Source organism: Protopterus annectens, chromosome 1.part2 (genome assembly GCF_019279795.1).
Source record: "Protopterus annectens isolate FY-2018-M chromosome 1.part2, PAN1.0, whole genome shotgun sequence".
NCBI lineage: Eukaryota > Metazoa > Chordata > Ceratodontiformes > Protopteridae > Protopterus > Protopterus annectens.
Window position 1 is genome coordinate 500,639,788 of NC_056727.1, and position 15,000 is coordinate 500,654,787.

Sequence of the window (15,000 nt, forward strand, 5' to 3'; positions counted from 1 at the left end):
TTTTTCTGGGGGAAAAAAAAATGCCCTTTGGTTTTGGGAAAAACCCCTTAGACTTAAAGGAAGCTTACCTGAACATTCCAATAAGGGAATCTTGCAGAAAATACCTACGCTTCAGGCAGGCTCCATGCACTATCCATTCTCTGCACTTCCCTTTGCCTTATCTACTGTGCCAGGGTATTCACAAAGTGTCTAGCTCCAGCCATTGCATTTTGCAGGCAGAGAAATATTCAAATATGCCCATACTTGGATGATTGCCTGATGCAGGCAGAGAGCCATGACTTGCTATTAAACCATCTGGCATTCGCAAAGAAACTTCTATCCTCACTGGGGTACACCATAAACAAAAAGAAATCTCGCCTAGTACCCTGCCCAGCAGATTGTATTCCCGGGAGCAAGCTTGAACATAACTTCCCAGATGGCTTTCCTCACTCGAGAGAAACCAGTCTGACAACCTACTTCAAGCTATTGGCCACAAAGACCCAGCTATCTGCAAGGAAAATTCTGCAAGCCCTAGGGTTCATGGCTTCTTGCATTCTACTAATTCCATATGCAAGACTGCATATGAGGAAACTACAATGGTATCTAAAAAGCCTATGGTGTCAGCATTCTCAGAACCTGGAATCAATGATTCCTATCATTCCTTGTATAAAGAGAGAGTTCCTTTGTTGGGCAGAGGCCTGCTACCACAATAAGGGGTTCCCTTTCACTCTACCCCCTGTCGCCCAAACCCTAACAGATGCATCAGACTATGCATGGGGGGCTCACCTGTCAGGGCAGTGCATTCAGGGCAAATGGAACCCAAGACAGATGCACCTGCATATCAACCAAAAAGAAATGTTAGCTGTACAGAATTCCCTGACAGCCTCCAAAGACCGCATTCGTCCAGGACAACTATTGGTAATGACAGAGAACACCACAGTTGTGTTACATATACAAACAGGGGGGAACTCACTCGTACCCTCTCTGCAGACTAGCCATGGCTCTGTGGAACACAGCCTTTAGCTATCGAGTGCACCTACGAGCTCAATTCCTGCCAGGCAAGCTAAATTCACTGGCAGACGATCTAAGCAGAAATCTCATGGACCCACACAAATAGTAACTGGAATTAAAAATATTCAACCTCTTGAGGAACAAATGGGGGACTCCAGAGCTAGACCTGTTTGCCTCCCTTCAGAACTGCCAGTTGGACAAATTCTGCACAAGAACTTCCCACGGTCAAGCTTGGAAAGTGGATGCCCTGTCCTTTAACTGGGAAAGCCTCTGTTTGTCTTTCCCCCCCTCTGCCTCTCCTCTCGAAGATTCTGCAAAAGATCAAAACAGGACAAGCCAAGGACAGTAACTCTTTGCCTGCTCTAGTGCTAGATCCTGGAACTCATTCCCACAACAAATAACCTCTACGACCTCTCCTTCCCAATTCAATAAACTTCTCAAAACCCAATACTTAAATAACTGGCTTTGTTCATGTAAGAATCCTGGTTAAACCACACTGCTGCACTACTGCCGGGATTCCACTGGAGCAGACAGTTGCTCCCCAATTTCTTTCTATTTTCTAATCTTTTACCTAACTGCTAATCTCCTAAATTCCTACTGTCTAATCAAGCAGTGTCTCTAATTCCTAAAGAATTCTTATTTGTATATCCAACACTGACAATTTCCTACTTCTACACACCTAGAATGTTAGAACATACTAGCATGCTCTAAAGTATGTAATTATACATGATGTTTTTGTTTCTTTGTAATTATGTATGATGATATTTCTCTTTGTATCTCTCTTTTTGTACTATATTGTATTGGAGCTTTTCTCCCCGGGCCTCCGCTGAAAATGGACCTGTGTCCTGCCGAACTTTCCCGTTAAACAAATGTAAAATAAATACTGATTGCACGAGACTGGCCATGCCAGCACTGGTACCCCCTCTTGCGCAGTATGACACTGCTAGAACCATAGCACCTGCCTCAGACCCCTTCCCTGCTGTCCCAGCAGGCAGGCCAGATTCTGCACCCTCAGCTTTAAACCCTGAACCTTGCAGCCTGGCTAATTCCTTGAGCTCTCCAATAGCATCCCTCAATAAGCAGGTGCTAGATGTCATTCTGGAGGCCTAGTACTAGAAAATCCTATGCTGAAAAGTGGAAAAGATACTGTTCCTGGAGCCAGACCTAGGGGATGGGCACAATGGTGCCCAGCTTACCTCATATTTTTCAGTACTTAACAGGCTCCACAAGGACTTATCCTTCTCGTCAATTAAAATTCATGCCTCTGTCATTTCAGCACATTATAATACTGAGCCACCCCACTTCTCTCACCCCCTGCTAAAGCAATTCCTTAGAGTGGCCAAAAATGTATGACCCCCCCCCCCCAGGAGAGCCCCCACTCCAGCCTGGGACTTTAACTTTGTATTGGAAAAGCTCACTCTCCCTCCCTTTGAGCCAGCTGCAGAGTTGAAATTCCTTTCTTGGAAAACAGCCTTCCTTCTAGCCATCACTTCAGCAAGAAGAGTGTCTGAATTACAGGCCGTCATAGCAGTGGGGACCCTTCATTATCTTCCATGCAGACAGGATTTCCCTCAGGACCAAACCTTCCTTTATGCCCAAGGTGGTGTCTAGTGTGGCCCTAAATCAGTCCATTCATTTGCCTACCTTTTTCCCTAATCCACAAAACAAAGGAGAATGAACAATGCACTCTTTGGACGTGCACAGGCAACTTAGATTTTATTTGGACAGGACTAAGCCTCAGAAAATTTGAACAGCTGCTTGTTGACTTTGCTGCAGGGGCAGAGAGGAAGGCCATTTCAAAGCAAACCATTTCTAAATGGATAGCCCATTGCATTCATTTTTGCTACACGCACCATGGAAAACCTACCCCACAAGGGATAAGATCACATTTCACCAGGGCTGCATCTACCTCTATAGCCTTTCTCATAGGGATCCCTACCAGGGACATCCTAGAAGCTTCTACCTGGAGCTCTGTACATACCTTCACCAAGCATTACCACATGCCTATTTTTTTCTAAACCCAGAGCTGGTTTTGCCACTGCAGTCTTGCAGATCTTAATAGCTGGCCCTAATGCTCTGTAACTTCCCCCTCCCTTCTTTAGCTTTGAGAATCAACCCAAATGTGATGACTGCAACAGTGAAACACGCAGAGCGTAGTACAGTTGTGTACACTTACCATAAATGTAGATGTTAGAGTGTATTCACTGTTGCAGTCCTGGTTACCCTTCCTCCAGCCCCCTGACTTCTCTCTGCTCTACTTTTCCTTCTTGTTTGGTGTATTTAAGTTTTCTGGTGCATTTGCTTTTTGATGGAGGTGTACCATAACATATAATTACTTCCCATTGTGGGGGCAGCTGACATTTGGGGCAAGAAAAACTGATGTAATGGGATTAGCTGCATGTTTTATACCCCTGACCTGACTTTAATGGAAGAAGAGAGAGCATCCAATGCAGGAATCCAAGACTCTGGTATTGAAGCCAGCTGAGGGATATCTGCAGGCAGATAACCCAAATGTGATGACTGCAACAGTGAATACTCTCGAACATCTACATTTATGGTAAGTGTATACAACTATACTTTTTTCTTATATTAGATGTGTTGGAAGATGTTTGGTAATGCATTTTGGAGCATGACTCCCTTGTACAGCCTGATCATTTCTACAAAATCAAGGATTCCTTTAACTCCAGACAGTTTGGTAAATAGTTCAAGTCTTTATTCACATTATGCCACCATAAGTGTCTTTATAGGAACCCTTTGAGTGATCCAGATATGTAGTCTCTGGATCCCAGCAAGCAGGCAGCCTATTCTACAGCCTTAAACCATCTTTTCTTTGTCAGGAAGAATAGATTGTGCGATGGATTTGGCGAAAATGTGTACACCTGTTACCCTTTTCTTGACCGCCTTAAATTATACATCCCACGTACTTTAATACCAGCACCATTGACTGAGGCGCAGAGGACTGAGACAGATGGGATTCAAGACAAAGATTTGAAGCAGGAGATGCTGGACCTATGTGATGTTTTTTACAAGGTGCCAAGGCCTCAACTCTTGCTATGATGCTGCAGATGCATTATGCAGCATAGCAGCTGCAGGGTCTGTGATATGGAGGAATGCTTGGCTGAGGTCCATGCCCCTGCTAGGGAATGTAAAGAGAGATCCGAAATGCCCTTCTCGAGGATATGCTTTTTGACTTAACTTTATAGAAACTGGAATAAAAGGGAGAAACTACCCAAAGTGTAAGACTGCTTTTTCATCCCCAAATTCTTAGATAATAGAAGGAAGTTTCCAGATGTCTCTCACCCTAAACAGAACAGTGCTAGACCCAGCAAAAAGAGAAGTTTGCAAAGAAAATGGCTAGCTAGACTTTGAGACATGCTTGGGAGGTCCCCATGGCTGAGACACTAAGTAAACAGCTATGGCTCAGCCAGGCTAACCCTCCCATTCCCCTTTGTCCGCCAAGTTTTTTGTTCCTTCAGAAAATGCTAGAGGATGTTTGCCCTTTAAGAATTTGGGAGGGAATTTCCCGGGACCAATGGGTGTTAAATTTCATTCACTGACGTTCCAAGTTGCAATTCCAAGGCATTCCAGAATGCAGAAAAAATTCACCAGTCCTCAAGGATAACCCACCCTCATACCTTCACTAGTTTGTAGAAGTGATGAAGCCTGGAGTTGTACAAAGCTTTTTTGCAGGGAAGAAAAGACAACTGTTTGATTCAGAAGTTTTATCAGCCCTTAGGAAAGGGGGTCCATAGCGACCCCATCCTCGACCTTTCCCATGCAAACAAATTTCTCAAGGAGTCCAAAATTCTAAATGTTTACCCTCCAAAGCTCGTCATCACTGCTTACTTTTAGTGCATTGACAATTCTTCCAGCCCTGAAATATGCTTACATTCATACCCCCATAGTCAGAGCAGAAAATTCCTGAATTTGCGGCAGGAGAGATCACTACAGGTTCACATCTTCAGTTCAACTACTGCACCAAGAGTATTTACAAAATGGATCTATTAAATGCTTATTGCAGGGCTAAGTGTCTAAATTTACCCTAGCTTGAATTGCTGCATGTACTTGGAAGAATCTCAGCAAGGTATCCTCGGGTGTTTGGACTTCACTTTGACTTGTTTTTGGAGACTGCATCTCTGTCAGCAAGAAAATGTCTTCCATGAACTCCTCTAAGAAGCTACTCTTCTTGGGAGGCATGACTGGAAACTATCCCTTCTACAGCACAAGGTGGTCCACATTACACAATACTTCAGAACCACTTTGCAGGAGATTGAAATACATGCTAGGGAGTTTCTCCAATTGCTAGACTTTATGGCATTTTGTATCATCATGTGCAGGCAAGTTAGGAACACCATGAAAGATGCTCCAGTAGTACCTAGGAAACCGAAGGTTTCACCATAACCATTTCTTACAGATCAAAATCCTCATTTCTTGTATTTGAAGGGAGATTTAATAAAGGATGTATCAACTTGTTTAGAATCAGGGAATGCCCTTTGGGACACCTCTGTCTAATGACTGACCATGTATTCCTCAGACCAGCCATTGGGAGGCCCATATGGAAGCCTTTCAATTCCAAGGTACTTCAGAGAACAAAATGCATAAACATAGAAGAAATCATGGCAGTCATACTTGATGTGAAAGCCTTCAACCCTACCCTAAAGCGGGAGGCTCTTCAGGTGAAGACGGGCAACACATGTGTAATGTGCAGCATAAACCAGTAACATATTCATGCATGCTCTGTAGGCCTGCCATGCAAGCCAGGGAGGTTGCCTTAAAGCTGTGTATGATTCTTGACTACAACCTATATTCCGTCTTAGCAAAATCTGTTTGAGGATGGGCTGTTCAGATTTCAAGTAGGACCCCCCCCCCCCCATAATGGACTCTAAACAGAGGTGTAGTTCTTGTATCAGACTAGGATGTGAGGTGTACCTCACATAGACTTGTTAACCTTCCATCTGCTCAAGCAACTGAGAGAGTTTTGTAGGAGGACTGATGTTCAAAATCCTGGAAAAAAGATGCTTTCCTGCTGAATTGGACAGGTCTATTTCTTGACCCATTTCATCAAATTCCTTAGATTAACCCATGGTATTGATCAAAATATGGAAGAAGAGACCAGATATAATCATAATATCCCACTTTTGACGGAGACGTACTAATGCCCTATCCTGAACATCCTGGCAGTAGGGAAATGCAAAGTGTTGTATCAGCATGCTGACCTTTTAACACGAAACTGGTGTTTTCCTGCTACACAAAAACCTGGCCCCGCTAAGGCTGACACCTTTAATGATTTTACCCTGATAACCAGGTGAGCACAAGTATTCTGAGGACATGCTAAATATTGTGGAGGAGGCTAGGAAACCTAGTACAAGATTATACCTACCTAAATGTAAAATGCCAACCCAGGGACCTTGAGTCAGAGAGCTGAAGTGGCTAAGTTGATGGAATATCTCTGACCTCTGCATGCCAGGTTTAGCTCAACTTTGTCTAAAAGTGCATCCTTCTCTTTCAGCCTAACTCCCTAAAGTTCACCTCTGTACTCCAGAGCTTTTGTTAAGTTCCTCAAGGGGTCATTCACCTTAGGCCACCAAGGACAAAGATTGCTTTACCTTGGATCTTAACTGGCCCCGTTTGAACCAGCTGCTTCATCCTCTCTTTAGTACTTATTTTGGAAGATGCTGCGTTTGGTGGCTGTTACTACTGTCAGTAGGATTTCTGAGCTCCTTTGATAGCCTTTCACTAGTATAGGGTATCCCTGCTTACAAACTCTATTTTGCGTCTAAAATTGTATCAGAAATTGGAGAACTCCACCCAAAAGTCAAGTTTTTCTTTCCAGAAAGATGTTCCTTCCCTGTAATCCAAGACTAAACACTTCACATAGAGAAAAAGCATAATTTAATTGTTTGCCTTTCTTTCCTGCATCTGTCTTGTCTGTTATTTCACAACCGCTACCAAGAGTGGCACAGTAATTAGGTTAGGTCACCTATCCCAACAAGAGCCGTTAAGAAAACAATGACATTTAAATGTGCCTTATCAGTTAGATTGACAGCATCACACCTCAGATAGTGTAGCCTGAAGTCTGAACAAAGTCAGGGCTTTTAAGCTTAGTTTTCAGATGCAAATGTCTTTCCCTGTAATAAAACTCAGTGCCACAAAGAAAGGAAGCAAATATGTTAATCTAATTTTTCTGTCAGTATATGATTTTGCATTTTTTCTACACTGTAATTTCTGTAAAAGTGCATGTTTCTTCTGGAGTTGGGGAAAGAAGATTAACATCAAAGACTTTAATTTTAGCTACAGCATTTAAAACTGAATGCACCGCAGTGGTGCTGCGGTAGCGTTGTCACCTCACAGTAAGACACTATCCGGTTCGATTCGCAGAGCATCTTCTGCGTGGAGACATGCGTGAATGGGCGTACCTTCGTTGAAGGTTGTGCGTCAGGGCTGGCAAGCCAGTACGTAAAAATCAACTGCCAATCATTAGCGGACCGGAGTTCAGCTGTGGCGACAACAAAAGCTGAAAGAGACCATTTAAAACTGAATGCAACACAAACCTTTTCAACCCAAGTAATATCCATTAATCACAGAGGTCAAATTTCCCACACTTGAACACTGAACTACAGTTGTTACTTTGAAAAGAACTAACTTAACACCATTTTCAAGTCTGTGATTCAAAGATTACTTAAAATGCTGCAACAGAGATGACCACTAATGAAAATCAAAGGAAGCTAAGTAAACAATGTTGTCAACTGATGAGAGAACTAAAATAAATGATCCCCTCATCGTAAGGATTTTTCTGTCCTAACATGACATAAGGAAGGCAAAGCCATTGACTTAAAACAAAAAGCCATGGCAGCCTCCTTCAGATCATTTTGGGGTATAGCAAATTAGAAAATAACAGTAACCATTACTTTAATACTGAGGCATTATGTTTTGTTTCAGTTTTTGGGTATGGTTCTCCTTTAAGTTCATAAATTAGTACCAAGCTAATTGCCCTTGTGGATCATTTCAAGCTCAGCTGAGTACATCCTGTGAGAATCAAACCCTGCACCTGGAGCTAGTAAGGTGAAAACCTAACTATGCCAACCTCCCACCCTAAATGGTCTCCTGAATGTCAACCAAGTGAATACACACACAGCCATACCAGTTGACTGCAGTGAGAATAGAACCCCCATCCTACCTATTTCCAAAGCAGAGTACTTAATGCAAGCACAGCAGCACAAGTCTGTTGGGCTATTCACCTACCATTATTCTCTCCAGGGCAACAGAATTTAGGAGAAAGGACCTTGACTTTTCTTGATGTGCACAGACAGCTGAGACTTTACACAGAACCCAGGAATTTGCAAAGCCTGAAAAGCTATTTGTCTCTTGTGCAGAAGGGAAAGAGGGTGGAGCTTATAACAAGCAGACTCGCTCAAAATAGTTAGCTCCGTAGATTTTTGTTACTCAAACTATGGCAAGCCTATTTCAGGCCAGATCAGGGCCCCATCCTCTAGAGCCACTGCAACCATCGCGGCCTACACTGGGAGTACGGGGGTGGGGTTTACTACCCAGGTTATTTATTAAAGCAGCTACTTTGTCACATGTGCATATCTTCACCAAATTCTAAAACCTGGGGGCAACCTCCGGGGATAGAGCACTGTTTGTTTCGGCTGTCTTACAAGACCTGATATCTCAATAACCTTCATCCTCCTCCCTGGGACATTGTGCGTTGATAATCTTGCTGAATATGAGGACTGCATTAGTGAATAGTGCCGTAAACATAGTGCAGTTTTGCTGAGCACATCTCATAAATGCAGGTATTTGAGATTCACTGTTGCAGTCCTCTTGGCTGGGTATTTACCTAGTTCCCCTAGATGCCTTCCTTCCTTATTCCTCCTCTGCACCCCTATCTTTGCTTTGTTTATTCACTACTTAGAGCAGTTTGAACTGAACCATCTGGTCCACTAGGGCTGTTTTGCTGAGGTATTTTCTCTACTGTGTTTTGGGGGCAAGAAATATCTGAAGAGGTTATCTAGCAATGCACGTTTTATATTACTGATGTAACCACTCCTTTGAGGAAATCAGACCATTCATATGCAACCTTAATGCAGGAGATGTCAGGACTGCAGTAGTTAATTTTATTTATTTTGTTAACTGGGTAATATCTGACTGGACCAAATAGCCCATTTTTAGAGGTGACCTGGGGAGAAAAAAAAAATCTCCAAACAAAAAATGCACATAGAAAAAAACATCAGGAAATGTTAAAACAGAGTAAATACAATGATTATTGGAGTAGATTAATAGCAAAATGAGATTAAAAAAATATGTATTTCTATGTACTTAGTATTAAATCCTATAGTGCAAAGTAGTAAGTGGTACCTTAGAGACTCATGGATGTTTTTGGATGAACTTTGACACTTTGAGTTCCAGGGAAATGAAGCCTTGGTATGCACATTTGATGTTTGTTCCTTATATACAGCTATAGATTAAAATGAAGGAATAGAGTTTGAGGTTATACTTGAATAAAGTGGAATGTAAAGAAGATGTATTTGTACTCTTGTCAGCTCATGGAATTAATATTGCACAATAATTTTTTTGTTTGGCAAGGAAATTTGCCAACAGTTGAGTGAGGCAGCGATGGGAGCACATGTTGCTCCCGTCTCTACCAATTTGGTCATGTGTTGGTGGGAAGTCACTTTGGGGAAGATGGATTTATTTAAATACGTCAAATATTATAGGCGTTACATAGATGATTTGTTTTTTGTATGGGCTGGTAATAATGAACAGCTAGATGAGTTTTTCCAAAATATTAATCGGACAGTGGCTTGGCTTCAATTTATTATAGGTAGTAGAGGCACAAAGGTTCAATTCTTGGATGTGGAAGTTGAGATGGATGTCATTAATAGAACATTTAGAAGTAACATTTTTAGAAAGCAAACCTTTACTAATTATTTGCATTTTGATAGTTTTCACTCTAAGCATATGAAAGTTAATGTTTTCAAGGGACAAGCCATTAGACTGAGTAGAATGGTCAGTGATGACCATCCGTTTACAGTAGAGTTTGATGTTCTTAAACAGTTATTTGTTAGTAGAGGATATTCTAGTGACATTCTCGAAGAGGCATTCCAATATATTATAGAACATAGGAATGATAAACATTCACCTATACTGAAAGCTTGGTTTCAACAAAAGAAATTTAGTCCGGATGTGAATAGGGATGATGAGTTGAAATATGCATTTCCAATACCTATGAGTATCGATGGACCTACAGTTAGAAAAGTAATACAATAAAATTGGAAAATTATCTTGGGTAATGAAGAATTAAGTAAGATTATTGGGATGCAACCAAATTTTATTAATAAAAAAACTAGAAATTTAAAAGAAATTTTGGAAAATGGACATAGAGATGAGAGCCAGAATAGAGTTAGTACACGTTTGGGAACATTTCCGTGTACAAATTGTAGACAATGTAGATTTATGATGGGTGTACAAAGTCATTATTTTAAACATTTAAAATACACTGTGATAGCCAAGGATAGATATGATTGTCAGAGTGAAGGATTAGTTTATTTAGCAGTATGTTCTAATTGTCAAAATTTCTACATTGGAAAAACTATTAGAAAGTTAAGATACAGGGTTAGGGAACATTTATTGGCTATTAAGAATAAAGATATGAGTAATGTGTTAGCCAAACATTTAGTGTCATATGAAAATTTTAAGAAGTTCACTTTTTTGTAATTGAGAAGGTGAAAAGAGACAAGTTTGTAGGTTCATTAAATCACTTTTTAGAATAAAATAGAATTGAAATGGCAATTTTTTAAGAGCTGATGTAATGCCCGGTATTAATGATAAGGTTTCTGTCAAAAGTCATCTAAATTATGTTAATTTTTTAATGTAATCTTTCTTTGTTATATAGAACATAATTTGTGTGTATTAGTTTAGTTCAAATAATGAATATTATTACAAAGTTTATACTATGTATATAGGTTTTCATTAGTAGTTATTGTGTTAAAAAGTGACAGTATTGTTAGAGTGAACTTAAAATTGACATGTCCTTTTAAGGATGAACACTAGCAGGACATGATGTTGACATAATGACGGTATAAAAGGAAATGATGTAAATGTTGGATTTTGTAATTCTGAAGAAGTTCTGTAATAAACGGGATGAAAGCGCCAAATTTATTCTGGCTCCAGTGTTTGTTTTGTTTTGAGATTAAAACAATACATAAACATATGTAAATATAGAGTTAAAAAAATATAATTTCAAGAAATACACGAAACTAGAATGAATTAAGTGTTTTGTACTAGGAAAGTACAAAGAACAATTACTTTGAGCAGGAGATATAAAAGTGAAAGAGTACGTCTTCTGATGCATAGGGTAATGGACTTGAACATTAATGTTTATAGTTAGTTCCTAACAGAACTAATCTTAGTTTTTCTCTTTGCAGTAATCCATCTGGTGAGGGGAAGGGTTGTAGCTTAGAGATACTTTCCTGCAGTGTAAGTGTAGGAGTGGTTACATACAAAGAAGATAGCACAGGTTGTGTGAGTAACTTTTCATAATAGTAGATGTTCAGGTGTGGTTATTCTCAGACCGCTTCCCCCCCACACCCCAAACACCTACTTTCTCCTCTCTTGCTTTGGGTAATTGGACCCGAGCTGGTACACCTTCTCCTTCTGTCCAGTGTTATGTTCTGTCCCTTGCCACCTCACTGCTTGTGTAGGTCACCAAATGGAGCCAGGGTTCACTAACTCTCAAACCACTGCCCCTAACGTTTCAGGTGCTAAGGACTGAAATGTAGGCTGGCAGTGATTTGGAGAGAGTCAGTGAAAAAGATGGTACAGACTCATGTTTGGTATATACCAAGTACATGAAGACCTCAGGCGTAGTGTTAAGTCAGCCTAGCTCTAAACATCTGTATCAGATCACAGCCTGTAGCTGAGTTCCTTGCAGTACTTATTTCAACAGGCACCACACACACATTTTTTATGGTAAGTTGTCCACCCAACTGTACTCTCTCCAATGCCTAAAAAGACTGAGTACTTGAGGGCCTTTCTAGGTCTTGGTGAACTAAATTAACTTGAGTGAAGAACTACCAAGGGCTGTGTTGAGAGTAAAGGGATAGGCACCTTGAACTGAAAGCAGTTGGTTCCTATTAACAAGCACAGGAGCGTCTCTAAATCCTTAGCATTTTTTCATTGTGGAGACAGATGTATTGAACAGCACGAGTCTCTTCTTGAAAAAATGCCAGGAGGAATTATTTGCACTGACGCATTGCTGAATATTTTCAGCAAGTGAGTGGCAGTGGTAGTAGAATAGTTGCTTCTTAACTGCACCTTCCAGGAATCTAACAGAAGGTGTTATCTTTGACCACTGTGATCCATCTACTGGGCATTGCTGTAAATATACAATAGCCAGAGCTTGCCCTTATCCAGCAAATAACTTTGTTGGGGTGCATTTTGGACACCAGGTAAAGAACATTTTTTTAGATTAAGACAAAATGTTAATCTTGAAGGTAATTTGTGTGACAAGCAATGTCAGACTAGGCATTATTTCCATAGTTTTGCATACGGTTCTGCAAATGAAGCCACTGCTGTGACTATGGTTCCTTAGTTTGTGTTGTGCAGGATTACCTAACATGCTGGTAAATCTGACAACTTGAAGCCATATTACACTCCCCAACCCAGTCATATTGTTACTACATGGATGTGTTTATTGGTGGGGTGTTTTTTTTTTTTCCAGGGCAAGACGATGGAAGACGACTTATGCTGTCCGAGGTCCCAACTGCTGGTTAATGTTAAGAGGTTACAGTAGTTTTTTTTTGCATTCATAGGTTAGTACTAGGCTAAGTGCCCTTGTGGGCCATTTTAAGCCTAGCCAATTACCCCATGTGAGAATCGAACCCTGCACCTTGTGTCTGTAAGGTAAACACCTTATCCATTATGCCAACCCCCACCCCAAGCCATTTTAGATGTTGCCCAAGGATTATTTAGTGTTCTTCATATTTGGTCTGTGGTGCGGTGTCTCTGCAAGCAAGAGGGAAACCCATTCCTTTCTCTTTTTGAGGGAAGCCATGGGCCTTGGACAGTGACCTGTTCCTAGCTACAATTTGCACTTGGCTTGAAATTTACTGCATTAGCAGGGCACTTGTTCTTCTGTTGAGTTGTCACTGTGTCTTATTACAGCAGGCAAAATATTTTGCAAATGGCCTGCCTCTTTATTAGACCCATTTACTTCTTCAAATGCAAAATGCCAGAACTTTTCTATTATTGGACCTATAATAACCCAATTAGAAATGCTTTGACAGATAAGGCCTGAAGGTTGACTTTATATCTGTCTGCCATTACATATTCCCCTTAAGGGAACTCAAATATTCAGGCTGTACTAGGCAAAAATGATACTGGTTGCCCAGATCTGACCAGCACAAGTTTAATTCCCTTTGTTCCTTTTCATTTTAGAAGTGGCTCCTCAAGGTGATTCTGTTCACTGATCTGATATCTCACTCATCCAGGAAGGATCATCCAGCTATCAGTGTCCTCAGACTGTCAGTGTAGCTTTTCTACTCTGTATGTAGCAAACTACCTTGATTTTCTGATAAGGTGAGTGGTGTTGACCTCACGCAAACCATCCACAAGGAAAACCTACAGACACTGGAAGAGATTCTTTCTCTTGGCCAGTAAAGTCTGGAATGTGTTTGGAAGTGGTTTGGCTTAAGGGTGCAACTGTTAATCCCTAAAGGTACATTTAGCAGCTATCTCTAAACTATAACAATGCATTCTTGGTAACTGCTAGAGCAGGAAAGACTTTCTTATAGAGCATTTTTATATATATATATATATATATATATATATATATATATATATATATATATATATATATATATACTTAAGACCACCAGTCACAAAACTGGTAGCTTTACTTCATCAGTACTCGCTCTTAAATTGCTGGATCTGTGGATCGTTTCATCTCTGCATATTTATCTTTGCCAAGAGAATCTTGGAGTTGCAAGCCTTGTCTGTTGAACACCTATACTTTCTCTCGCTGTAACAAAAAAATATATATATGTATGTATTTGTGTGTGTGTGTGTGTGTGTGTGTGTGTGTGTGTGTGTGTGTGTGTGTGTGTGTGTGTGTGTATATGTATATATATATATATATATATATATATATATATATATATATATATTTATATATATATATGTGGGTTCATGTTAGTTCAACGAAAACCCATATCCCCGACGACTGGATCACCGAGACGACATCGCCGACACCACACATCCCCGACAATGGTGATTAGTGCGGAATGGGATGTATTCCCATTTCTGAAATGTGGTGCGATCTCGGAGTTGGTATATTTATGTAGGGGGGTGTGGGGTGCAGGGAGGTGGGGCTTGCCCCCTGCTATACACGTATTTCTAAATTTAAGTGTATTACGAACACTGGAATTGATTCTGTTCCGTAATACATTTACTTACCTTTGTCGGACATGTGTAGTTTCGGCGGTCCGGTACACACGCACTTTACACTAATTCAGCCGTCTTGTGGAAAGTAGGTGTGGAAACGGTCTTGAACCAGAATGCTTCCTTATTCCCATATTTTTTCTGCCTTATCACTCAGACGACTTTGTGTGTTTTGCTAGTATGTGCAGACATAGTTTGCCAACTTCAAGCATCTGGAAAGGTCTGTTTTCATTTGGTGACATTTAATTGTTTACAGTGATTACAAGGATTGTTATTCCTGGTAAATTATAACATAAACTTTGCATTTCTTTTCATCTTCATGTTTTTGGACTTTAGAAATTTTCAAATAAAATTGTTGATTCAAGAGTTGTGAATCATGAAATACCCATATTAATGACTGCACTATATACTTGCAGAGCAAGAGCAGCAGGAATATTTGAAGCTGAGGGAACAGCAGCTTCTAAAAGAGAGGGCTTTGCAGCAAGAAATGATTAACCTTAATACAAGGATAAAGTTGACAGAACAAATACAGTCATCTAATTCTCAAAATCAGCAGCTTTGTCAGGTATG

The 15,000-nt window shown here is 40.5% G+C and overlaps 1 protein-coding gene across 2 annotated transcripts in view; it reads left to right on the plus strand.

Moving 5' to 3' along the window:
• BUB1 (BUB1 mitotic checkpoint serine/threonine kinase) overlaps positions 1–15,000 on the plus strand; it is a 2,040,509-nt gene that overhangs the window by 226,510 nt on the left and 1,798,999 nt on the right. For both annotated transcript variants that reach the window (XM_044057238.1, XM_044057245.1), the window contains exon 5: positions 14,847–14,995. In XM_044057238.1, the coding sequence (XP_043913173.1) occupies positions 14,847–14,995 (149 nt within the window). The remainder of the gene's footprint in view (positions 1–14,846; positions 14,996–15,000) is intronic.